This window comes from Melanotaenia boesemani, chromosome 6 (genome assembly GCF_017639745.1).
Source record: "Melanotaenia boesemani isolate fMelBoe1 chromosome 6, fMelBoe1.pri, whole genome shotgun sequence".
Classification (NCBI taxonomy): domain Eukaryota; kingdom Metazoa; phylum Chordata; class Actinopteri; order Atheriniformes; family Melanotaeniidae; genus Melanotaenia; species Melanotaenia boesemani.
This window is the reverse complement of record NC_055687.1, coordinates 36,542,661-36,569,788: the sequence shown is the minus strand read 5'-3', so window position 1 is coordinate 36,569,788 and position 27,128 is coordinate 36,542,661. Positions and strand designations below refer to the sequence as shown.

The following is a 27,128-nucleotide window of genomic DNA, read 5'->3' as shown; positions in this document are numbered from 1 at the left end:
CTGACCTTTAAATGCGGTTTCTGGCTTCTTTTATCAAATCAAATCAAATCAAACTTTATTTATATAGCACCTTTCATACATAAAAATAGCAACTCAAGGTGCTTTACAGATAGTAAAATCTCCCAGAACCCTAACCCAATAGCAGCAAGCCCCACCCCTCCCCATGATGTTGGAGCCATCATTGCTCAGCAGCGTTCCACGGACAAGAAACCACACTTCACTGCCTTTTATTGACTGGGGAGATCTCAGAGAAGAGACAGGATGAAGATGATGCTGGATTAGCCGTCGTTAGGGGAGATCTCAGAGAAGAGACGGGATGAAGATGATGCTGAATTAGCCATCGTTAGGGGAGATCTCAGAGGTGAGATGGGATGAAGATGATGCTGGATTAGCTGTCGTTACAGGAGATCTCAGAGGTGAGATGGGATGAAGACAATGCTGGATTAGCCAATGTTAGGGGAGATCTCAGAGAAGAGACGGGATGAAGATGATGCTGAATTAGCCGTTGTTAGGGTAGATCTCAGAGAAGAGACGGGATGAAGATGATGCTGGATTAGCTGTCATTACGGGAGATCTCAGAGGTGAGATGGGATGAAGATGATGCTGGATTAGCCGTTGTTACGGGAGATCTTAGAGGAGAGATGGGATGAAGACGATGCTGGGTTAGCCGTCATTAGGGGAGATCTCAGAGGAGATGCGGGATGAAGACGATGCTGGATTAGCTGTTGTTAGGGGAGATCTCAGAGAAGATAAGGGATAAAGATGATGCTGGATTAGCCGTTGTTATGGGAGATCTCAGAGCAGATACGGGATGAAGACGATGCTGGATTAGCCATTGTTAGGGGAGATCTCAGAGAAGATACGGGATAAAGACGATGCTGGATTAGCCATTGTTAGGGGAGATCTCAGAGAAGATAAGGGATAAAGATGATGCTGGATTAGCCGTTGTTATGGGAGATCTCAGAGCAGATACGGGATGAAGACGATGCTGGATTAGCCATTGTTAGGGGAGATCTCAGAGAAGATACGGGATGAAGACGATGCTGGATTAGCTGTTGTTAGGGGAGATCTCAGAGAAGATAAGGGATAAAGATGATGCTGGATTAGCCGTTGTTATGGGAGATCTCAGAGCAGATACGGGATGAAGACGATGCTGGATTAGCCATCGTTACGGGAGATCTCAGAGAAGATACGGGATGAAGACGATGCTGGATTAGCCATTGTTAGGGGAGATCTCAGAGAAGATACGGGATGAAGACGATGCTGGATTAGCCATTGTTAGGGGAGATCTCAGAGAAGATACGGGATAAAGATGATGCTGGATTAGCCGTTGTTATGGGAGATCTCAGAGCAGATACGGGATGAAGACGATGCTGGATTAGCCATTGTTAGGGGAGATCTCAGAGAAGATACGGGATGAAGACGATGCTGGATTAGCCATTGTTAGGGGAGATCTCAGAGAAGATACGGGATAAAGATGATGCCGGATTAGCCATCGTTACGGGAGATCTCAGAGGAGAGACGGGATGAAGACGATGCTGGTCTAGCCGTCGTTACGGGAGATCTTAGAGGAGAGATGGGATGAAGATGATGCTGGATTAGCCGTTGTTATGGGAGATCTCAGAGAAGATACGGGATAAAGATGATGCTGGATTAGCCATTGTTATGGGAGATCTCAGAGGAGATACGAGATGAAGACGATGCTGGATTAGCCATTGTTAGGGGAGATCTCAGAGAAGATACAGGATAAAGATGATGCCGGATTAGCTATCGTTACGGGAGATCTCAGAGGAGAGACGGGATGAAGACAATGCTGGTCTAGCCGTCGTTACGGGAGATCTTAGAGGAGAGATGGGATGAAGATGATGCTGGATTAGCCGTTGTTATGGGAGATCTCAGAGAAGATACGGGATAAAGATGATGCTGGATTAGCCATTGTTATGGGAGATCTCAGAGGAGATACGAGATGAAGACGATGCTGGATTAGCCATTGTTAGGGGAGATCTCAGAGAAGATACAGGATAAAGATGATGCCGGATTAGCTATCGTTACGGGAGATCTCAGAGGAGAGACGGGATGAAGACAATGCTGGTCTAGCCGTCGTTAGGGGAGATCTCAGAGAAGATACGGGATGAAGACGATGCTGGTCTAGCCGTCCTTACGGGAGATCTTAGAGGAGAGATGGGATGAAGATGATGCTGGATTAGCCATTGTTATGGCAGATCTCAGAGGAGATACGGGATGAAGACGATGCTGGATTAGCCGTTGTTAGGGGAGATCTCAGAGAAGATACGGGATAAAGATGATGCTGGATTAGCCGTTGTTATGGGAGATCTCAGAGAAGATACGGGATGAAGACGATGCTGGATTAGCCGTTGTTAGGGGAGATCTCAGAGAAGATACGGGATAAAGATGATGCTGGATTAGCCATCGTTACGGGAGATCTCAGAGGAGAGACGGGATGAAGACAATGCTGGGTTAGCCATTGTTAGGGGAGATCTCAGAGAAGATAAGGGATGAAGACGATGCTGGTCTAGCCGTCGTTAGGGGAGATCTCAGAGAAGATACGGGATGAAGACGATGCCGGATTAAGGGGTTGTTTTAAGTGTCTTTTTCCACCAGCAGGTTCTGGTCAGTTCAGAATTGTTTGGTTTAGTAAATTCTAATTTCAACTGTACATTTACCGGGTGAAGAATATTGTCAGATACAGAATATTATCCAGATACCAGCTACGTAACAGCAAAGAAACACCATCCTTGAATTATAAGGAAGAAGAATGCAACACAGAAAGACTGGAGAATGGTGGACATCCAGGTTGTCTTCTTCCTTCTTGTCATGTGGTTTTACATAACACTAAATCCACTGTATATTTAAACATGGAGCTAGTCCTACTTTGTTCTTATTGCTGAGTCACACAGGATGTGATCATTTCACCTATCAATAGATTGAAAGTGTCAAGCTCCACCCTTTTACTGTACTGAACCAGACCGGTTGGTGGAAACGAGTCTTTACTAATTCTGACTCTGATTAATCCAACAGATCTCTGAAAATCACTGCCACAGACCTTATTGTTAATAATTTTAGGGTTTGCAGTAGGAGGTATGTCCCTTCAGGGTTACCATAGAGTAGACTGCTCCCTGTTTTTATGGGATTTATAGTTTTGGAGGAAGAACAAAGCAGTGGAGCCACTTGTTCTTTTTTTTTTTTTTTTTTTTTTTTTTAGCAGAATGTACAGTTAAGAGAACCCAGTTACCTCAGTTACATCATTAAAATTCATCCCAAGGTTAAAATGAAATGAAATCAGAATTATCCATGTTACGTGGGGCTATAGCCGTAATTTCCCACACATGACTAAGACATGGCTACAGGTTAATTATCTTGGTCTCAGGTGTTATATATTTGTATGTTTTCACTACAGCTTTTTCTGTGTTTGCTCTTTACATTCATAAGCAAACAGTTTCAGCACACAGAAAGTATGGAAAAGGCCTTCCAAGGCGACAATTTTCTGTGTGTGGGCAGGGTAACTAGCCTTTTTTATCTGTTATATTTCTTCTTAGCAGGCAGTTTCAGATTGTGGGCTGTTAACTCATTTGTTTCCATGGCAACAACAAACCCTGCCAAGATTGTCGATTGTACTTTCAGGTTAGCTTTTTCCTTAAAATGAAAAACTAAACATCAAAAAATCTTGTTGTTTTTGTTTCCTACAAAATTGGTTTTCTCATTTGTCCTTCAAACAAAAAAGTGGACGAATCAAAAAACAAGCGTCTCAGTTCGATTTAGCTTGTCTCATCTGATAGAAGTTACGTGACCCAGACATTTGGACCGTGAACATTCAGTTTGCTTTTGCATTTGCAACAATAAATGAAAACCCTCTAATTGTCCTTGTTTTCATTTTCTAAACCAAAACACAAAACTGGAAAACAAGGTGTTTTCCAGTTCCTGAATTTAGGCGACATGTCAGAAACAGATTATGAACTCCGACGTGAATTTTTTTTATTGGAGACGAGCATGACCCAGAAGTTCTTTCTGCTGCGTGTATGCTATGTTGAACTCATTCAGTGATCAAACTATATGCTGAATACAATATTTCCCTACTTTACACATTTAACACAAAAGCTATATTATCTTGTGTTTTGCCAAAGTCGCGGTAATAAATGTGAAAACCAGCCACTGTCCTTCAGTGTCTTCTGTGTCACATGGTCTTGGGGTAGCCTATCAGATGTCATGATGATGATGTCCTTTTTATATTTTCCCGATTTTATGTAGGTTTTTGAACACCATGTTCTTTTAATTGAAGTAAACTAATTTATATCAATTGTAATTAAATATTTCATTATCATGGTAGAAAAGATTGATTTTCATCCTATTTTTACCCAATTTTCTCATTGATAAACTTTATCAAGATTTTCTTTTAAGCATTTTTTCCCATTAGTTTAATTTATATTTCATATTACCCTTGTAATATATACATCAATGCACAGAATGCCATCATTTTTCTGTAAGGCACTAAAAGTTTTGAATAGACGAGAAAGTACCATAAGCTAATAGCGTTGGTGTCGCTCATCCCTGCAGTGGCGCTGCTGCTGTGGAGGAACTGGTCATGTCAGTCATATCATCCCAGTAGTTTAAAACTAAAGCCCTGATCGTACACAGACCAAGTTTTCATGCTTGTCTGTGCTGTGTTGACCACACGTCCACAACTGAGTTGAACTCACCGGATCATCCTGATAAATCTTCCAGAGTTAAATATTTCCTTTTCTCTGACTGTACTGAAGGTTTTACATGTTACTGAAAACAAATTACAGAAACTTTTTTCTAACATTGCTGTTTTTTTCATCCTTCTGGTTGGTCAGTGTGATGAACATCTGTGTCTCTGATTTAGACTAAAGAAACTGCAGCTGGTTGCTGTGCAGATGGATTTAGTCTGTCGTAGTTCATCTTCACCTTTCCTGCAGTCTGACTCCTAAAATAGACGTTAGTCAGATGTGCGATGCAGCTGTCATTAAAAGCCTGGGATTCCTCCAGGTATTGATCTGCACATCCAGAGAATGTCTGCAGGCGTTTTGTCTTCTGCGACACAACGTTTAGTCTCCCTCAAAACAAAGGAAAGGGGTTGAGATGTGCCGATGTGGGCTGTACTGTGCAACAGTTCTGCCGAAGCCAAGCATTTATTTGTGATCTCTCTGTGTTCCACTTCATCACATCTACAACGTTTTTCTCCACTTCCAGAACGTTGCAGCTGGGACTGAGCACAGAGTATTTTGTCAACATGAGCTCTTGTTAATTTGCTGTGTTGCTCTTTCATGTGGAGCTAATGATGGATGAAAAACATATTAAGAAAACAAGCAAATTAAAGATCTTTTTTCCTCTGTGAACTATGACGTCCCTTAGAACTCATATTTAATTTTTCTGTTTACTTACACATCCCATTCTCTCTGCTTACTTCATTTCTTCTCCATCAACTCCAGCCTTTTTTAAAATCTCTCCTCACAAACAGCTCATTTTCTCTCTCCACTCCTCCTGTCTTCTTAAATCTCTCTTCTCTTTTGTCTTACTTCCCTTCACATTTTCCTTTCAGATCTTTTCTTCTTGGTCCAGGGTCTGTCCCCTCATCTCATCATCCCCTCAGGTTTTTTCTTTTTTTCCCCAGAGCTATTAAAACCTGAAAGAGTCTAGACCGTTTCAGAAGAATCTGCATGTTTAAGTAAAGAATTAATGAAACGTAGTGAAATAGCTGTCATTGATTAGAGATGAAGATAGAAGATGATAGCAGGTTGGATCAAGTCTTAAATATCTGCATGTTGTTTACGTCAGGCATTAATTTATTTTATTTATTTATTTATTTTTTTTAAATCTATGTAGAATCTGAAGCTTTTAATCCCAGTCATGATGTTTCTCAGTTGTCAGATTGGGAGGTAAAATGATGTAAAATGAATGTATGAATAGATGTAGCAGCATAAAGGTCGACCAGAAGAAGAAAGCAGAATTTATTACTAACAGAACTTTGTAGAAATAACACACAGACCAACAGTGACCAAACCTTTTCTCATCTCATCATTCTCTCAAGTCTTGGTTTTCAGGAGAAAAAATATTGTTACTGAAACAAACACACAACAGAAACTATTTCCATGTTTCCACTTTTTCCTCATTTCCAGTTATTCCTGCTACTATTTACCTGCTATCCTCACTAAACCAACTCCAGCTCAGCTGCTTTGTGGCGCCACCGTGCATCAGAAACGTCTTCTTGGCTTTATTCCAGCCATAGAGGAGCATTATTTTTCTTCTTTTCACACACACACATAGAACTTTCTGCTCACTGGTTGATCTTTGGCTGCTCCTGATTGGACGTTACCGTCAATCTAAGCTCTCTGATTGGTGGAAAGTCTGACAGGAAGTGACTTCATCATCATGTCCAGGTCTAAATAGAGGTCTCTTAGCAACATAGTAGTGATGGTGATGTTTTTATGATGAAATGTGGTAAATAATGCTGTTATCATGGATCATTGTGGATTTACCAGATAGAGTCTCTGAATAAAACTACATTTAGTGGCTGGATTGTAAACCTCCTGGACGGGATAGAAATGCCTGGAAAACTTCCATAGATCACCTAAAGGGTTAAATATCCATCACATTTACCCCACAGAGCTACACACCACCACTCCTGAGACACTGGTGATGAGATAAGAGATAGAGCTCAGGGATGCTGGAGATCTGGTAGAACTTTAAGGGTTAAATCTGATTAAGTCAGACTGGAAATTCCATACAAACAAACAAACAAACAAACAATAAAGCAGCTTAGAGCTAAAGAAAAAATGAAGAGATATTTATCCATGAGGTTTTCTCCATGAGTGCTTTTCAATGCTTTTCTGATTGCTATTAGCACATGCTGTAAAATGCCCCGTGTCAGCGTTGGACAAGCTCATTAATAAAGCAGTCACTTTGTTTTAATGGTGACATGGCTGCTGCTGCGGCAGGTTAAATCTTCATTTTGCATCTCATTGTTGAACGCTTCCTTCCTCTTATTAGTGTGTGTGTTTTTGTTTTGTATATAAAAGGTCAGCTGGCCTGACGTCAGGTCTGGCAGCTGCAGGGATGCAGGAGGAAAGATTCAGGTCAGGCTGAGAGGACTCGGTTCAGGTTCAGGGTCAGTCAAAAACCACATCAGGTATCTGGACTCGATCTCTTCCATCTAATGAAGAAGTTAAATATGTTGGAAGTAATTTTAGTTTAATGCATTTTCTCCACCATCTGCCCTGGAATGTAAATGCTTCATGTCAGCATGTGCTGCAGGAGCAGATTACAGCTAGTATGAGTTTCTGCAACAGGAACGGTTTTCATTGTCTGTTCAGGCTAATTTTCTCACTTCTGCCAGTGAGATGGGAAACACAACATGCTTCACTTCCTGTGAATTTGTAAATTTTCCTAATAAAAAGCCCTACCAGGACAGCCAGTCTGAGGAGTTTTTTGCAGCAGCTAAACTTTCCATCAGCATGGGAGCAGAAAAAAAACAGGTTAATTTCGACGGAGATGCTACAGTCCATTACTTTAATGTGGGCTTGTGTTGTGGGACTGAAATTCTGACAAAAATAAGTTCTTGAACATAAAACAGAGAGTTTTATGCGACGCTCAAAGAATAGAGAGAAAACTTCACGAGTTCGGGGTACTTCAATGAAGCAAACACACACACTACTTATTATTTTTGTTTTTATCTTCAATAAGGACAAAATAATAATAATAATAAAAACGTAATTATGTGAATTACATAGAGAATGTTTCTCATAGTAAAAAAAGGTAAGCATGCAAAGATAAAGATTTTTTATTTAGGTGTTGCTGTTTTCATCTTCAACCATTAGCCCAAAAATGGTCTTTAATGTTGTTTCTTCTTCGGATAGGCAGGTGAACATCCTGCTGGAGGAGGTGACCTGGGTGGTAGCAAGTACATACAGAGTCTAGTAAAATGCTCTCTATTAGTTTCTCTGCTGGTTGGTTACAAGCTGTGTTCAAGGACAAAAAGTCTCTTTAAGCTGACTTGATTATGTAATAAGATTTTGTAGCAAAATTTAATTTTTTATTGTTTTGATTACTGCGGCTATATTTTTGTGATACTCCCTGAAGGCAGTAGTAATTACAGAGAGGACCACGTTTTACAGTAAAGTCAATTTATTTCTGAAAGATTTGAAGGCAAGAGACAAAGACATCATATTTCTTTTTAACGCAAGCTTTTTTTTAATGAAAATGAGGACTACTGTGCTTGCAATATGAGTAGAAGGAGCCACGAGTTCAAGAACAAAATGCTTCACACGGGCATTGATAAGAGGGAAACATGACAAGTTAATGATGCAATTCAAAATGAGTTACAACCCTTCACTCCAAAGCTAATCTCAAAAAAATGAATAAACCGTGTAATAATCTAAAGGTCTGTGTGATGCTTCTACATTGAGCTTTTAAACTCCGTGCTTATATTTTAGACTTCTGGTCAAAAATTGCATCGCCATATTAAAATGAGTATAAATACTTTAGGTGTCACAGTAAATGGAACACGTGAGATTTATTGAGATGTGTAAATATCACTATGTGTTATGGTGAAGAATAAATGAAGATGGCACATAGAACAAAGGAAAAGAGTTCAACAACTCTCCAAACTATCCAATCACAGGACAATGTGTGAACATTATAGAATTTTAGATTATCAGAACTCTACCAGTTTTACCATAAACACCACACAGCACTAGTTCTAGCAGAGCCCCATGTCTGCTTCACCACTGCTGGGTAAAGTGAAGGGAGATAAACCTATATATATATATATATATATATATATATATATATATATATATATATAGCTGTTCAGTGATTAAGAGTCTACAACACAGGGCTGGGTGATGTATTTAATGATTTAATCTATTAATTCGAATTGGCTGTTTGTGACTATTTATTTTTGTGAAAATCAGGATATTTTTGCCCCCTCTAATGCACCTCCTGGGCTTCTGTATTTCAGAGTAACATCAGTGCACAGAAATGCATAAACACATCGACATGGCAGCTAGCAAAGAAGAGCTCGTCCCCAGTAAAGGCACCATCTCCTCAATTATTTGGAACTGGTTTGGTTTTGCGACCTTGGATTTGGAGCAACAAACATCCCTACTACAACATGTTACATTACTTTTCCTCCACACTCTTCATTAACAGGCATTATTATCAGCCAGCAGCAGTTTCCAGTCTGGTCCTGGAGCTCTGACTGCAGCTTGCAGCTGGGCGCTGTGTGAGGACCGAGGCTCGTTGTGTTCTTCATGTGGAGGCTGCATTTCTGGGGAGCTGCTGGGAGTACGTGGTCTGGAAAGGAGGGTGGAGGGAATACTGTGGGGTGGGACAATGTAGGGGAGGCTTTGTGTGAGGGGTTATGAGGTGGATGGGTGGGGACGGAGGGTGTAGATGTATGTGGGTGGGTGGAGGGAAGGTGGTTGGTGGTGCCCTGGGTCCTGGAGTGCATGGCTGGAACATTGGGGTTGGTGCTGGCCCATGCTGGGTGGCCGGCTGGGGGTGCCCAGCCCTGTGTGTTCCTGGTGCTTTGGTTGTTGTTGTGATCTGTTTCTTTCCGCTTGCTCGTCTCTTATAGGTGTTCCTGATGTTTGTCTGTTTTTTTTCCTGTAAAACCTGAAGAAAATTCTTTGTTGTGTTTCCTTTCAGGTGTACCAGCTTTCTGTCTGTTTGGATTGAAGAGCTGTTTCTTTCTCTCTGGTGTATCTTTATCTCCTCTTTCTGCTCTACACTCTCCATTTATTTTCTATTGACTCTTTATACTTTTATGTCTCTCAGATCCAGCAATATTATGCCAATTCAGTAATAAACAATTATAAATAAATAAATAAAATAAACAAAGGACATGAAGCAGCTCTTGACAAAGCATGGATCTCTCCTTCCTTGTGTCACAAAAATCGGCTTTATATCTATCAACATACGTAAAGTTCCATCTGCATATAGAGGTAGATAGGTAGATATAGGTAGATAGAGCAGATAAGCCGGATAAGATGCCATGGGGCCTTTCATTCATATGTTATAGGTCCATGTACGAGTTTTAATCTTTGCCATGTCCATGACCCCCTCAAAGAAAAATGCATATATGTTTTTGGATGAGTTTAGTTAGATCAGTCAGAGGGAGTCATGATAAAAGGGTGCAGGGATGTGAGATGATCACACAGGGCATGTGTGGGATGTTTATCTGTACATGGTCATAGCTCCATATGTTGAGGCGGGATATCATAAAACCATTACTGGAGGTGCCGTGTGTGCTTCCTAGACTACCCTCAGGAAATGCTTGTAGAGGAACTGCAGTAATAGTGGTTGGCATTGGGTAATTGTGCCACACAGGCGCATCTTTTTTTGTGTGTTGAGGAATCACAGCAACACCCCACAGGCGTTTAAAATGAGTGCAGCTCTGCGACTGCATGGAGACAGAGGAGGCAAGAGAGATGATAGAGATAGAAAGAAAAACGATGCTGATGTTCCCGTTTCATGACAGGTTTACAGTGAGAGACATTCCTTCATACTTTTTATTTTGGGGGGAAAAAAACCTCCTTTGTGTAACACGATTTGTTTTATAATTTCCCTTCAGAGATTAACATTTCTTTTATTTATCTGATAAAAAACTGTAATTTTTAATGTTAATTCATGCATTTGGAGTCAGTTGAAAGTATGTTTGTGCTGTGAGCCACTAAACCCTTCAGAATGGACCTTGGTGGTGAGATTTTAAGATGCAGGGATCTCTCTTCATTCAAATCCATCATTTTTCTTTATTGCTTTTTTTTCTTCAAGAGAAACAGTCATGATGGCATTTGTTGACTGTAGTCCCACAGAACACACGTGGCATCGTCATCTTCATATTTCTTGTTAAATGTCTTAAATTTAAGAAAAGCAAATAATAGTACAGAATTATGTATGCCGTGGAAAATCTTCATAAAATAATCTGTGAGAAAAAAATCCATAAAGCTCCATGTTTTTAACGTCTTATTATACTGCTGGCAGGAAAACAGGTTCAACAGAGTACAAGATTTTTACCTCTTCATTCATTCATTCATTCATTCATTTCACCAGTTTATTTAGTTAATTACTTTCTAACACATTTCTAATTTTCACATTATTAAAGAACTTGTTTTAATGAATCATCCTTGTCTTTTATACAAATTTTACATTTTGTCCCCTTTTATTTTATTTTATTGAACTATATATATATATATATATATATATATATATACAATATATTATTTTTATCTTATTTATTTTACTGTTTTTATTCTATTTTTCATCTTAACATATTTTAAATTTTAAATTCCCAGTGTTTTTGGTTTCCCTCATGTGATTGGTGAGGTTTAGGACAGTGCATGTAAACAGTGTCATTGTATGTGCATGTATGTGTGTGTGTGTGTGTATGTGTGTGTGTGTGTTGTATGTATGTGACATATAACAGCTGTTTTCATGTGACTTTATGGATTAATTTTGTTTATTTATTTACTCATTAAGTTTTAATGTAAAGTACTCTTCTGTTGCAATTTGTTTTGTCTGAAAAAAGTGCTTTATAAATAAAGATTGGTTGTTTGATTGATTGGATGCAACAAATCCTATGAAAGACCGACACGCTCATTAAAATGAATGATTTTCTAAATCACAACTAAAATCCTTCATCAGCAGAAAGGAAGGGGGCTTTATTAGTTTGCTTTTCATACAGTTAATCTCAGCAATGTGGTGCTTTTCTACACATATCACAACGTACAAAGATGACATAAACACACACACACACACACACACACACACACTTCTCTAAATCCATTCAAGTCATTTATTCTTCTTTGCATAAGCGAGTCCACAGGTGCTAGACATAAATTCACCCCCATTGATTTGTAGTATACCCCACCCCCCTCACCCTAAAGCCCCAGACTAAAATAAGCTGTGTTTGGTAGCTTATGCACTTGTAAATCTGCCTGTGACATTTTGATAGTGGGTGACGCACTGCTGGGAGAGCAATCATTAGAATGGGGCAGGATTAAAATCTCGCTCGACAGAAGCAGGAAAGATGCCGACGGCTCGGCGCTGGTGGGAAGCTCAGGAGCCACGGAAGGAGGAAGAAAGAGGGGTGATGTTTGTGGAAAAAAGAAGAGGGAACAGTGAAGGGATGTGTCTGTCAGTCAGGACGTTCCTGGGAAACAGAGTGGTAAATATTTCAGCCGTCACGGCCGAGTGAAGGCAGCTGGTCCCTTTTTGCATGGCAATGAGAAGGAAGGAGGAGAGCTTGTTTCAAAGGAGCCCTTCAACCGTGGGAATTCGCCACACACACACACACACACACACACAGCAGATAAGTGAAGACCACAGGACAGGGACGGTCTGTACTGGCTGGACTGGTTTGCCCTCATTCCCAGAGTCAGGCTCTGCTGCAGCTCAGGTCAAGCTTCTGAAATGATGCTCAGCTCTTCTCCTCCTCAATCACAGAAATTTATACAGGAAGTGCAAATTTACTAATTAAACTTCTCAGGATTTCTTTCACAACTGCTAGTGCTGTCAGTCATTTTAAATCTTTAATTACGATTAATCGCGGTTATTCGTGATTACTTGTGATTAATCACAGACTTTTTTACATGTTCTAAATGTTTTAATTCCTCCTGTTGGAAGTTATCTACCTGCAGTTATACAATAAGGCACTTTAGTACTTTAGTTACTCACCTGAGGTTGAATGACTTTACACACATGTTCAGCCATGTGCACACACACAGATAACCCTTAACCACATGCACACACTCATATCACTTCTGACAGCCTCACCTTCATTTAGAAACAAACATACTATAGGAGTAAACATCCAGCCGGGCTCGAGCACCACTTCCATCTTCTTTAGTAAATTCAGATCAGCTGCTGAAAGGTTGCTGCTAGTAGAACTATCAGGACGTCTCTGCTGGAAGCTCCATCACGGCCTGTCTTTGAAGTAGGAGGAGGGCTCTCTGAATCAGCAGGTAATATGTGAGACACAGCGAACTACAGTGGTAACTCAGTTCACATCCACAGTAGATAAAAATGACCTCAGTCTTGTCCAGAGAAGCAACTTGCAGACTTTGAAATCTAAACTGTCCATGTAAAAAATATCATTTCTGTTTTAGAATCTCAGCTTTAATTTTGCATCACTTCCTGAAACTATGCAGACGATGTGTGCGTTTGCCATGCCAATAATTAGATTAAATAACTGTGATATAAATATTGAGCAAAATTAATTGTAATGAGGATTTTTGCAATAAACAATCAGCCATGAAGACAGCGGGAAGTCAAAGCTAGCTAGATGTTTTTCATGGGTTTCTAACAAATGTTCAAAAGCATTTTTATAATGTAGTTTCCAGAAAGAAGCCTCTCAAGTCCAGGTAGAGATCCTGTAGCCTTTCATCTGCTTTCTCTGAGAGAAATCCACAATTAACAAGTAGGATTTATTTAGGTAGTTGAGGTTGATGGAAGGATGAATAAGGGAGAGAGGAGGATGGATGAGGGGGAAGAAGGATGAGTGAAATGGAGGGAAGAAGGGTGATTGGATGAAGAATGAGGAGGATGAATGAATGATGAGGGGTGGAATAATGGATGATGTGTGGGAGAAAGGATGGAAACAGGTTAGTTTCATTAAGTGTAAGTAGATTTTTACTGGTGTAGCCTCAGAGTTGAGGTCAGGTTCAGTAAAATTCTGACCTATTATGAGCCAAACAGTGATTTTTAACATGTGGTAAACTCGCTTTTTTCTTCAGGAAATGCTGTTTTGATTGGACCACTGATGATAGTCAGTGGTAAAACATACTTTACTAACATGAACAGGCTGTGACGATGGCTGGGTGTGCTTCCCAAGCTGTTTCAGCACCATGGACAGCACAAATGCTTGTCCTGTGGTGCAGACTGGCCATGTGGAGACAAAATAAATACATAAATAATAAAAAATAAAGAAAGAAGCTTTTTGTGGTTGTTGTGAAACTTTCTGAGATTCTTGTGAAAGTGAAAAGTCCGGAAAATGAAAGGATAATGTTCATTCAGCAAATAGTGATTAACAAAGAAGGCTGTCTGGTTTATTGACAATTAGTTAGTTAGTTAGTTAGTTAGTTAGTTAAGGCCTGTGTGTGATAAGGGAAAAAAATGTTAGACTATGTGTATCTGCTTGCATGATGCTTGCTTGACTTTAATGATGTTAGCATCTGACTGTATCAGCAACGTACAGCAGTCTCAGGGTGTTTTTGTCCGCGCTACTGTGCATTAATATACACGCATCTGCACGTGGTGCAACATAAGGCTCACCTTAAAGCCCCTGTTTAATTTGAAGCCTGGGTTTTTGTGTTAGTCTGTGTATGTGAAAAGTGGGCATAAAGCCTGTTTATAGCTGTGTGTGTGTGTGTGTGTGTGAGGCCTCCTCCATCTCCATCAGTGTATTCCTATTATTCATCCTCAACCTAAAATAGACAGAAATGTTTGTGGAGGAATAAAGCCAGAAAATCTGCTCATTCAACAGTTTTGTTCTCACATTCTGCCTTGAACCTTCTGACGCATAACAGTGTGAAGATGTCCTGAAATCTTTTTTTTTCTCTCTCTTTCTCTCCGTTTTCTCTTTCTATCTCTCTATCTTTCTCTTTTTATCTCCCTCTGTCTTTCTCCATTTCTTGCTTTCTCTCTTTCTCTTTTTCTTTCAGTCTTCTGATTCCACGCTTCCTTTCTTTCATATTCATAGTTCTGCTCTTTGACAGAAAAACTCATTAAGAAATTCTCTTACCTTCTTACTGACTATAAAAAATATGTTTTTAAAGTATAAAATCAATTAGAAACATTAACTCAAAGTAAGAGTGTAACAATACATCCATCTACACTCAGTGTCCTCCTAATCCAGTCCACCTTCCAGTACAGGGTCATCCTCTTCATCAGGTCCAGCTTCTTGTACCGGGTCAGACCCTCTTCTTAATCCTTGGTGTGATAGATAGAAGCAGGTGGTGGAAACCTTCCTCAGAGGTTTTCTCCATATTAACATGACAGCATCACACAGTTGCTGCAGGTTTGTCGGCTGCATCCATGATGAGAATCTCCCGTTCCACCACATCCCAAAGCTGCTCTACTGGACTGAGATCTGGTGGCTGTGGAGGCCGTTGGAGTCCAGTGAACTCATGGTCATGTTCTAGAAAGCAGGTGGAGATGGGGAGAGCAACAGGGCTTAGTAAATAGAAATCTTTTCTTTCCATTTTCCTTTCAATCATGTGAAGATTTAAAGCTCAGCATCCAGCATGTGGTTCCGTCAGTGGGGTTTTTGTTCAAAGAACAGATTGTTTTTCATTTAAATATCTAATTGGGTTCAAGAAAAGATTTTTTTTTGTGGGCTGCACGCCGGTGCGGTGGTCAGCACTATTTATTCATAACCTTGAACTTAGCTGCTGACTCTAAATTCTCACTCCCCTGCCACTAGTGTTGTGCTAGTTACTGAACAAGAGTAACTAGTTACAGTTACTAGCTACCTCATTCAAAAAGTAACTCAGTTACTTCGTTGATTACTTACTTTTAACATTACTGTTAAAAGTAACTTTTTAATTACTTTTGAAAAAGAACATTCTTAGAAATTCTTCCATTATTATCCTTATAACATAATTACAGTGTTGTAGGAAATATAAAACAAACTCAGACACTCGTTTTCTCTTTGTCTCTCTGTCACAGAAAGTTGTTCATGTGTGTGTAGGTGAGAGCATGCTGTTTCGGACGCCCGCAGTAACCATAGAAACGGGGTTGTGGACACTAGTTAAGGACTGTTGCGTTCACGTTTCCATTCTGCATCCAGGGGTTACTGATTTGTGGACAGCTGTGAGGGAATCAAGATGGAATCAAGAAGGGCACAGAGGAAGTCTCAACCCACATGTGACCTTTTTTTACGTGGCCTTTACAACACTGCCCATGTGGTGCTGCGTCCACCACAAGAAGCTCACAGCCGCTGGCCGAGATGTATTCATTTAGCTAGTAATGGAGTAATGCACCATAGGGTAACGGTTACTGAGTTACTTTCTTTAAATAGTAATGTGTTAGAATATTAGTTACACTGCCTGCGGCTGCGTTAGCAGGTTTAGACAACAGCTGCTTTTTGTGATTTGATGAGTTGAAGCGATTGTGCTGAATCAGCGGCGATGTCATCTCTTAAGGATCTCTGGATCCTGAATCCAGAATAAGGTTTTAGTTGCACACAGCAGCATGCAGAGCTGAACGGTGCTGAGACTTTACATGACAACGTCAGACTGTGAGGTCTTGGGTGGATGATGTGTCACTGAGTCATCCTTTTCCCAAATGGCTTTTCTGCTGAGTCATCATTGCCCTTTTCCATGTGTGTATGTCTGTGTGAGGTTAATCTATGTTTTACACTGAGAAGTGATTAAGGCTCATTATGTCCTTTTTCTCACTACCTTTGTTATTTGTCTTATTGCTGGAAGCTGATTGGTTCCTGATCAGGAATCTGCTCTCAGCTGATCGAGGAGGAACTTTGCTGGAGACACAAAATCTGAGAGATCATTTAAAACTGCTGTAGAGTGAAAGTCTTGGAATTGAATTTAACACTGAAAAGGCTCCAAGTTACACTGATATACAATTACATTACCCAACTTAAGAGTTCACTAGACAGATACACAGAGCAAACTCTTGTAAAACAAAATTTAAAAGGAAAAAAATAAATAATGATAATAAAACAGCCCAAAAAACATGGCTTGGCTAAAACCCTTTGAACAGGACTGTTTTGTTGAGTTTTTGGTGCATGTTTTTTCTCTGGAAGTTAAGTGTTGTCATCTTGACAATGTGGTGCAGCCTTTTCTTAAAAACAGAGACACAGCTAATGTCAGCAGCATATGGTGTCTACGCCATACTGTGTGCAGCTGATGTGCTCTCGAGCAAAAACACATCCTCTTCCGTACAATGTGCAGGACCTGATGGGCTGCGATTGGCTGGAACTTGCTGATGCCTGGCGAATGAGCCGCTCTGCGGCTCTGATGAGCCTTACTGTGGCTTCTGATGGAGAACACACCTATGCTGCGCGTTTAAGTCATTTTTCAAAAACAAAAACTGCAATTTCAACATGTTCAAGTTTCCAGAATTACAGTCATGTTAATAAAGTTGTAAGAAACCAAACCGTTTGTAAATCGGTTCCAGCAAAATAAGAGTATTTATGTTTGTGCAGATCACTCACTTTCCCTCAGATACCACAGATCCCCCGAGAGCAAGCCTGTGGCAAGATGGCTGCCGGTGAGGACGTTCGAAACTCTGCCATAAAGCATCTAGCCTTCATTGTAGATATCTGTGCTCTACTGCAGGTTTAGTGGTGCAGCAGTGAAAAAGGTCCCCCCTCAAACGGCTGCTCTGCTGCACCACGTTCCCAACGTTGTTTGGGGTTTTGAACCCACAGATTCATATCATAACAAAGATAAAAGCCAGTTTTGTGTATGCACCAGTACACCACTCTGTGCTATGCTGACATCTCCATCGTGATCTGTGGGTTTTAATTCTTTAAACTTTAGTCCTTGTTGGATTTCTGCTCATGGAATTATTACTTCCTCAGTTTGTTCTTTGGTTTTCATATTTGGCTGTTTTAGTTTCAGGTTGTGTTTCCTTCCTGCTCAGCTGGTAGGCCGTAGCTCTGCCTGGTTTCCAGTTCATTGTTACTGGTATGTCAGTTAGTGGTGTGTTTGCCCGTGTTTTGTTTTGTCAAGTTTTGTTTCTTTTTATTTGTGTTTAGATTAAAAGCAAATCTAAGTCAATGTCACCCACCGACCACCTTTTTCATGTTCTTGTTCTTTTTCTTGTCTTTGCATCCAGGAGTGATGTGCAAAGGATGCTTCAGGCTCAAGAACAACAACACATAACATGTCTGTTGGAGTACATATTCTGTCCATTAGAAAGGCCACTTCCATCTTAAAGGAAGCCATTAGTTTAAATTTAAATGGCTCAGGCTGATAAATATTCAACCTCTGTATGATGGTAAAAACGGAAATAAATGAAGTTGTGCAGTAGGTCATCAGAGCTGTGGTAAATGCAGATGTACCAGTAATTGGAACATAATTCATAGAGATGTGAGATGAAAATTGATGTGTCCTTTGCTGAAACATGATGAGTGCTGTCACTAAATGACTAAGCACACTGCTTAGAAAAACCATCCATGCAAAGATGAGATGTAAATAAATCCTTACACATTCTTCACATACCCTCTTAGAGGGGACAGGGGGGTAGTTTCAGTGGTTTGTGTTTAACAGCTGGACTGAATGTATCTGAAATAAGGCTTGAAAGCAGTCAGGATTGTGTGATGTTCTCCTTCAGTTTTAATCCCCTCTTCTTTGTGCCAACACGCAGCTTCTCTGATGAACTCATTTTCATCTGAATGCGATCTCGCTTGATTTGATTTGCTATCCAAAGCAATTGCCTCTCGTATTAATGCGATTACGTTGTAGAACAAAGCGGCCATTATACAAAGACTTATGGCGATACTGGGAAAAGGACCATCACATAGCCATCAGTAACATCCCCACTGAGAGATATGGGTATTAGGAGGGGGAGATAACATGCACACAGTCACGTGCATCTTGACTCTAATCTCACTTTGCCTTTTCTTCTGGCTGCGGGCTGATCACGGCTGCAGAGTGTTACATCTAACAAAGCCAGAGATCTGGTTGTCATTTCCAGCCTGTTTAAATGTGTTTGTCAACCCTCTGCCGTTGTTTGCTCTGTTCACGGCAAGACTCTAATCTAGGGTTACTTATGTTCTCATCTATCCATTCATGGTCATATTCAAACCTGCATCGGCTTGTTGCTCTCAGTGTTTCCGGTTCTTCTGGTATTCCTCATGTTTGGCTGATGCAATGCTCAGTCTGTACCATAAACCTGATTACAGACATGTTCAGTTACACTCGTGGGGCTTTAGTGGCTCAAGTGTTCGAGTTGTAAACGGCGCTGACGTCTGTTTGCTGTCTGCACCCTGCACTGTGTTCTGACTGATGCAGACTGACAGCACCACCATATTTCTGCTGCAGTAGCAGCTCAGGGAGGAAAACATCATCAGTCCGTCCGTCCAGCACTTTCCTGTTAACCAGGATATCTTAACACATTTCTATCCCTACTTTACTTCAATAAGGACTGCATTCATTCTTAGAACCAACATTCATATGTTTGGGCTGTGGGAAGAAGTCGGAGAACCGCACACACTTACATAGACTCCACCATGCAGCTACACCTGCCAGTGATCTGTATTTTGCTCGAAAACATCTCCCGTCTATTTCCTCGTTCAGCTTAGGCTGTTAAATTCCAAATTAATCATTTTTTCTAAATTTTCTCCAGAAGATCTTATTAACCCTCCACTTCATCAGGACCGCCTTCTAGTACCGGGTCCTAATTGTTATTTTTAATAATTGTTTCCAATAATCCTCATTGATTGTTTTATTTCTAATAATTATACCATGTTTAATTATTTGTTTAAATCTAATGTTGGACATATTTTCATGTGTTCAGTGTAAGCGTTACATGACTGAACCCCTTTTTGTAGAAATACAGTTATTTATTTAATTTTAAAAAACAAATATTCCTCTGAGACTGGATTTATTCTCCCTTAGTAGAAAAGAATAAAAAAAAAATTTTTCTTTGGTTATTGGTTATTTTTAGTCTGTATATGATTTGAACTATTTTAAAATTGACCAGGTCCTTTAATTGGACTATTTTCATTTTGATGAACAGAGTTTGTTGGCTTTATTATTCTAGTGGCTTTTTTCTTTTCTTGTTTTTTTTTTTTTTGTTTTTTTTTTTGCTGATTTTGCTGTTTTCTTCTATGTGTTCCTCACACCTCGACACAATAGGTTAAATAAACGAGGACAACTTTGATTTTATAAAGAAAATATTTTTAAATTATAATAGTTTCTTCTTTCAGCTCATTTTTTCATCTTTTATTACTACAAAGATTTTTTCAGACACTTCCTATTTCTATGTTATTAATCACAAGTTTCTTATTCTTAATCTTAAAAATATATATCTTTTTGGTAACACCTTTTTCAGTTTAAACAACAACAGTTCTATAAAATAAACACTTGCTTAAAAAAACAAACAAGCATCTGTGTTGTCAGAAAGACAAATTCAGCTTGAAACAGCCATGTTCTTCCGTGTCCGTTGCTCCGGGAAACAAACCACCAACTGGAGACGAGGCATTCCGGTTCATTCTCTGATTGCATAGCTTGGTTTCATTTTCCTGTGTGAATGATCAGAAGTGAAGAGAAATCTCTATACTTCATTTCATGATGCTGATCATGTGGCTGCTGTGATGATGAACTGTATGGTGATTAAATATAAAGGTGTCAGCTCAGCATCGTTCTTATGATTGCTCACTGGGGCGTCATAGCCAATGACTGATTAGCCTCTGTGGTCGATAGCCTCCACTAAAAACTGCTACAGGTCATGTCGCTGCCATATTGTCGTAGAAAGAATTAATGACCCATGAGTAATTTTCTACAACTGGGGCTTCAGTAACAAGGAAAATCCATCCATGTGTTGCAGCCTGTATTGTTTTCCTGGTAGTTTACAGGGCGCAGCATGGCAGCGGGTCCCTGACTTACGCTGCTAATCAGTTGCTAATCCCTGTGCTGCTGAGGTGAGAAGTGATGTACCATGTGACTCTATCATTTTCTCATCAATGCTCTCTTTGTCTCTGTCTCCATCGCTGTCTCCCTCTATGTCTCGGTCTGGGGGACTGCTGCCTCCCTGTGATTGAGCCATTGTTGTGATTCACTCAGAGAGCCGGCTTGTCTGGAGTGTTTACATGGATTCATGCTCCTACATTTCTGGCTTCTGCATCACCTTTTGTTCTGGTAATTGCTCTCATGCTGAAAGGAATGAATAACTCTAAACAACATAAATATTTCTAAGCAGATCTTAACAGGTGTTTCCTTTCCTCTGAAGGAAATGGGAACCACTGAGATGAGATGAGATAAAATGGGATGAGATGATATGAGATGATATGAGGTGAGATGAAGTGATCTTTATTCGTCCCTAGTGGGGAAATTCTGGTGCAAACAGCAGGAAGACAGAAAGGACCAGAAGTAAAGCCACAAAAAATTATTAAATAAAATAAAAATTTGGTGATATACATTAAAGAAAAAAATCGATGTTCTAACAGTTTATTCCTCACATGGCTACAAGCAACATGAAACTGGACAAAACAAATCAAAAGCACATGTTAATGCACCACCATGCTTGCAAAGGAGCAAGAAGAAAAAAAAACAACTAATAATACCTTTTTTAAAAACGCACAACACTAGATGGTCTGTCAATTTCTTGACAACACGAAAATACTCATGTAGGGTCTACATAACAGCTCAGACGCTCTTTATATTCTATTTTTATCTTTTTAACTCAGAACTATTTACCCACATCTTTAACTCGATCTACAATGAATTCCACAATTAAACTCCACATACACATAAATACACACATACGCAAATACATTTACACACACACACACACACACACACACACACACACACACACACACACACACACACACACATACATATATATATATATATATATATATATATATATATATGTGGCCCTTCCTATCCTGCTCTATATATAGTATATATGTGATTTTACATATATATATGTATATATATATATATATATATATATATATATTAAAGTGCTTTTGTCCTATATTTATTTAGTATATGACTTTTCAAAACGTTTCATTTAATCCCTTCAGTTGTTCCATAACTGAACTCCTGTAGTTGTGATACGATGTTTATGTTTTCGTTCTTAACGTAGATGTTTTAGGATGCTTGTACCTCGTAGTGCATATGTACTTTCCCTCATCTGAAACAACCACTGGATATTTTGTGGTAATTTTTGCTGAATTACTGAGTACATGAATTGAATTATTTTAAAATCGACTAGATCTCTGAGTGTGAGCGCTTTCAGGTTGACAGAGTTGGTTTGTGGGTTGTCTGTACTGAGTAAACAATTCTTATTGCTGTTTTCTGGATAATATATAAGGGTTCTGATTTGTTTTGTATGTGCGCCCCCAAACTTCCACACAATAAGTCAGGAATGGGAGAGGGAAGAGTTGTACGAAGTATGCAATGAAGTTAAATTGATACGATTTTTGGTTTTGAGAAATATTGCTTTTGATTTAGAAATCTTTGTCTTAATGTAGCATAAATGTGGTTTCCAATTTAATTTATCATCAATTATTACCCCAAGAAACTTGATACCTCTTACTCTTTCTATTTCTGTTTACTTTATTCTCAGTTTCTGTGTTTATAAACACATAAAAACTAAATATTTTTGTCTTTTTGTGTGGTCTTTTTTATTGTATATTGTGTGTTTTTGTCTTCTGGGAACAGTGCTGGTCTCCAGTCTAACTGCTGCAGGAAGGAAGGATCTTTGAGCTCTTCTTTACACAACAGCATGTCATTTTTCCCCTGCTCTGTCTTTTTCGCATTTCCTTTTTTCCCACAACTGAAGTTTTCCACTTCTGTTTGAACATTAGTAGTACTATTCTCTTCTGTTCGGCTCTGACATGCACAGAAATGCCACCACAGTGATGGTGGAGGATCTACCTCTGGTATTCATCTATAGGCTCCGTCATGAGCATATTTGTTTATATACATGCTTGTATAGTGCACCTGTTACCAGAAGATTCAGGGCACATCAGGGAAGCCAGATTTCAGTTGCTAAATTTGTAGGGTTAAAAATTTTAAATGATAAACTATGTGACAAACACAACAGTAGTGGGATTGTAGATGGTACATGAGGACACTAAACCAAGCACGCTGTGCCTTGTTGTCTAACTTTTACTGCTGTCAACCCTCTTACATCTGGACAAGTAGGTTCCCACACAGTTGCCCTGTAAAACAATCGCAAAACTTGCAAAGCAGCCATGATGAACACACGTAATTTAAGCAGGTACAACCGTAGCCGTAGAGTGTGTTGGTCAGCCCTGTTTTAGCCCTGTTGTTTATTTGTTTTCAAATTTATATATATATATATAATATTTATGAATTTTCGTGTTTAACCTTTAAAGCCAATAAGGCCTCATAAGAATAATTTAAAATAAACTGGTGGGTTAGAACAGCATAACAGTGAAAACCTACAGACCTTGTCAGACCTGTAGCTCATTTAGACCCTAATGTTCACAAAACAAGACTTAAAGTGTAATTTAGGTCAAACATTAAGGTTTAAAGATCTTTTAGTTGGTGAAGGTGATCAATGGCATCTGTGTTCATGGAGTTATTGCTAGCATGGTGTTATCCACTGCCAGATAGGAGGAAACAAAAAAAAACATTTCTCCTCTGTAACATACACAACATTTTTCACTCCGGGAATCCACTTTCTGAGGTTCCTAGATGTCCATAGACCCCAGGAACATGAATATCAACCTGATTAATATTCTGTATGTACTTTTGGGTATTTCTTTTCCTAAAAATATGGACAGGGATGTAGAAGTTAAATAAGAAACTAAACATAGTATTATTAAATATGAAACCTGAACCCATCCCACAGCCCACCAACGCTGATTATCCTTCAGAAGCTGCAATATGACATGTAGAACTGGAGCGTCGGAGTTGTGCTGATGAATTGACGGGGACGGGGAGGTTTGAACTCAAGGTCAGATTGATTTCAGCAGACTGCTTTTCTTCAGTGGCTCAGATCTCTTATGTCTAATTCTACTCAGCTGTCAAGCAGACGAAAGTGTGTTAATGTCTGCTCTGTATCTGTTAGCTTCTCAAACACAGAGATCAATAGAGGACGGTGGGGCAGCTCTGTGTGTGTTTGTTGAACAGGAAGAGGGCTGTCGCATAGAGCTCTGAATGTTCAGGGACGGGTTTGGAGCGGTGGGGATATGGGGTGGACCGAGTAAGCGTGGATCTGGAGACAGAGGAGGTGAAGATGTCAATAAAGAGCAGCTTTTTATCCTCTATTAAAGCTCTCTTCATTCCATTACTGTCAGATGTCAGACGATAGAGGCACCGGTAGTATTCCCTGGTCGCTGTTTGGTGTGAGGTGAAGTTAGAGAGCTGCCAACACGAGGCTAGATGAAATGGGCTGATATAGGATAAGACGTGAGGGGGGCAAGATGAAATAAGACAAGATGATTCACTGAACCAGAAGAAAAAACATTTAGTTGGCAGTGAAATTAGATACTGTGCCTTTTCTGTTGTTTAGGTTTTAAGGGTTAACACCTCTGAAGGTAATCTGGTCTCATGCAACTGATGTTCTGATGTTCTGATGTTGTGGAGAGCGCCCGAATTGGTTTTCAGATGGCTAGAAAACATAGGAACCACCCTGCAAAGGAAGAAATGGGAAGGCATTGATCATTTCTGTGACTATCCAAAACCTGGTACCCTTTTGGTGAATTTAAAACCTGTCTTGTCTGTGGTAAGTAAGACTGCAACTTCCAGATCTGTAGCGCACCGCGCGGAAATTCAGGTTTACAGCCTGGATGAACGTTGGAGATCCTCACCTCTGTTGGATCAACATGACAGATGCAAACATAGCACATTATTTTATTTTATAGATGGGACTTGATTACAAAAGATTAATCAAATTACAGGCTTTGTAATTAATTCATCTCGATTAATCACATTTTTATCACATAACAATATTTTCCCCAAAAAGCAACTTTTTTAAAATTTAAATGGGTTTTAGTGGATGACTGAATCAAATAATAGACAAAGATATTAATATTGTAAACTCAAGCTCTAGTAATATCTGGAAAAAAGCGTTTAATTGCATTTAAATTCAAAACAATAGAAAGAGAAATATAAAATATCCCTGGCCCAAAATGAACAGACCTAAAGTTAAAGTGTCATTTTAAGGTCCTTTAACGAAGGTTCCAGCTGTTCCCTGATGACGAGTCTACAACATGTTACAGAACCTTTAACTTTGTTTTCCTCCACATTCTTTATTAATAGGCATTAATATCTGTAGCACTTCCTGTTGCCTACAGCTTGGTCACATTGAAAGGTTTAAGGAAAGTGTTTACCTGCAGAGCCTCAATACGTCCACCAGGGGGCAGTAGACATGTCAGACTGTGTACAGCTGGATTTGAAGAAACATTTTAACATTTCTTAGAAACTGAACTTCCTCATGTTAGAGCTTAAGTCCCCTCCCTCCCATAGTCACATCGATCTTTGGTCATTTTGATTGATGTTTGTCTGGGATTCTTGACTCAGTTGCATATATGATATTTTGACTTCATCATAAATCTGTATGAGCTTTTATCAAAGAGAAGATATGAGATGGTCTATGTTATTTTCCCACACTTAGCCCTAAGGCTGGTCACCAGATTTAATTTCTACAGATACAATACAAGACACTGATTAGAAAAGCTTGGAATACCTCAAATGCATCCCCATTTTTCTTGCCACCTGGTGCATTTCCAAATAACAATTCTAAACCATTCTGTGTCATCGCATTTCTGTGTAGAAACATTGATTAAAAGTCATAATGCTTGATCCACTCGGTGGAAAGCAGTGTGGCATATGATTTAATAATGCCTAAAGGAACTAATGGGCCAAAAGTGAAATATACTGCACTCATTGTTTATTTGCTTGTAAAGGCATCAGCTTTTTGCTTTGGCTTTAATAAGCAAAAACAAATATGAGTACTGATCATGGCTGTCCATGGCTCATCCCTGATGATGTAGAGTAATGAATGACTGCAGGTGTTACCTTTTTGGTAATTAATAGTCTTATAATTGAACAAATTATTGTACTGGCGGATGAAATATGGGAGCAGACATGTGAGGGAAGCACGTTTCTCTCAGGAGGAGACCAATTTAAAGTTGCATAATGAAGTCAAACTTAACTGAAACGCTATCTCCCTCTCTCCATCTGCATCTATTCAACATGTTCTCTGGAGTGTAAGTCACGGCTGATCATCATAGTTTACTGTGCAAACAGTGATCGCTGATAGTGATTTCTCATTGTGGCGATAAATAGAATCAGTGTAATCCTCTTGCATTGTCTGATCAGATACTAATTCTAATCCATATCTTGTCTTTTCCATTTCACAGGTTCTTGTGAATCTCTGGGTCGACTCAGCCATGGGCCTATCGCTGGATCTTTGAGGGGAACCAGACTTCTCCACCCTTCTCCTCCTCCTCACTGTCTACCTCCTCCACCTTTTTATTCCTTTCTTTTTTTAATCTGCAGAGCTGGAAGTTGACTCAAACAAAGCCAGAGACCTGCAATACTGTCTGCTTTCTTTTAACGATAAATCATGACAAACATTTTGTGTTTTCCTGGCCAAACAAGGTGGCCTCTTCCAGTGCTGCTCTTGTATTTTGTGTCAGTTCTCCTTATGAAGGGTCGGTGTCATGCAGCCCCCTCTGGCCCAGAGTCAGATTCCTGTTCCACCTTAATCCAGAGCCGCTTCTTTGGCTTCTTTCTGTCTTCGTCAGTGTTCCCCACCGTGCCTTGTTCCTGGACCCTACAGAACCCAGACCCACGACGATATACCATCTTTATCAAGGTCACCAAACCTACAGAGGACTGTGTGCCATCACAGCTCCGCACATTCCAGTACGATTCCTTCCTGGAGACCACACGCACCTACCTGGGCATGGAGAGTTTCGATGAGGTGGTGAGGCTGTGTGATACCTCTGTCTCCGTGGCCTTCCTGGAGGCTGGGAAGCAGTTCTTACAAATGAGGAAGGGACTTCCATGGGCGGGCACACCAATCACAAGTGCTAGTGGGGACTTCAAAACGGAGTACCTAGTGGTGGGGAAGCGCAACCCCAGCATGGCAGCCTGTCAGATGCTGTGCCAGTGGCTGGAAGACTGCTTGGCCTCCAGCACATCTAACAGACCCTGTGGCATCATGCAGACCCCATGTTTGTGCTGGGACCCTCCTTCACAGATCAGTGAGGGTGACAGCTGCTACCACAATGGAGTTTATCTGGAAAACTGTTTACCCAGCATTAAAGACAGTGGAAAAGATTCTGAGATAAGTGGTGAGTAGAAATGTTCTCTTGGTGGCTCAAATTAACCCTTAAAACTCTAGAGGTCCTGCAACCCGAGCACCATCACTTATGTTGTCAACAGTGTCTCAGGAGCAGTAGTGTGTAGCTCTGT

The 27,128-nt window shown here is 39.9% G+C and overlaps 1 protein-coding gene across 8 annotated transcripts in view; it reads left to right on the top strand.

The window, feature by feature from the left end:
* Window positions 1-27,128, top strand: part of adgrb1a (adhesion G protein-coupled receptor B1a) — a 180,532-nt gene that overhangs the window by 7,048 nt on the left and 146,356 nt on the right. For all 8 annotated transcript variants that reach the window (XM_041987803.1, XM_041987802.1, XM_041987805.1 and 5 more), the window contains exon 2: window positions 26,069-27,007. In XM_041987803.1, coding sequence (XP_041843737.1) covers window positions 26,275-27,007 — 733 coding nt within the window. In that variant the 5' untranslated portion in view covers window positions 26,069-26,274. The remainder of the gene's footprint in view (window positions 1-26,068; window positions 27,008-27,128) is intronic.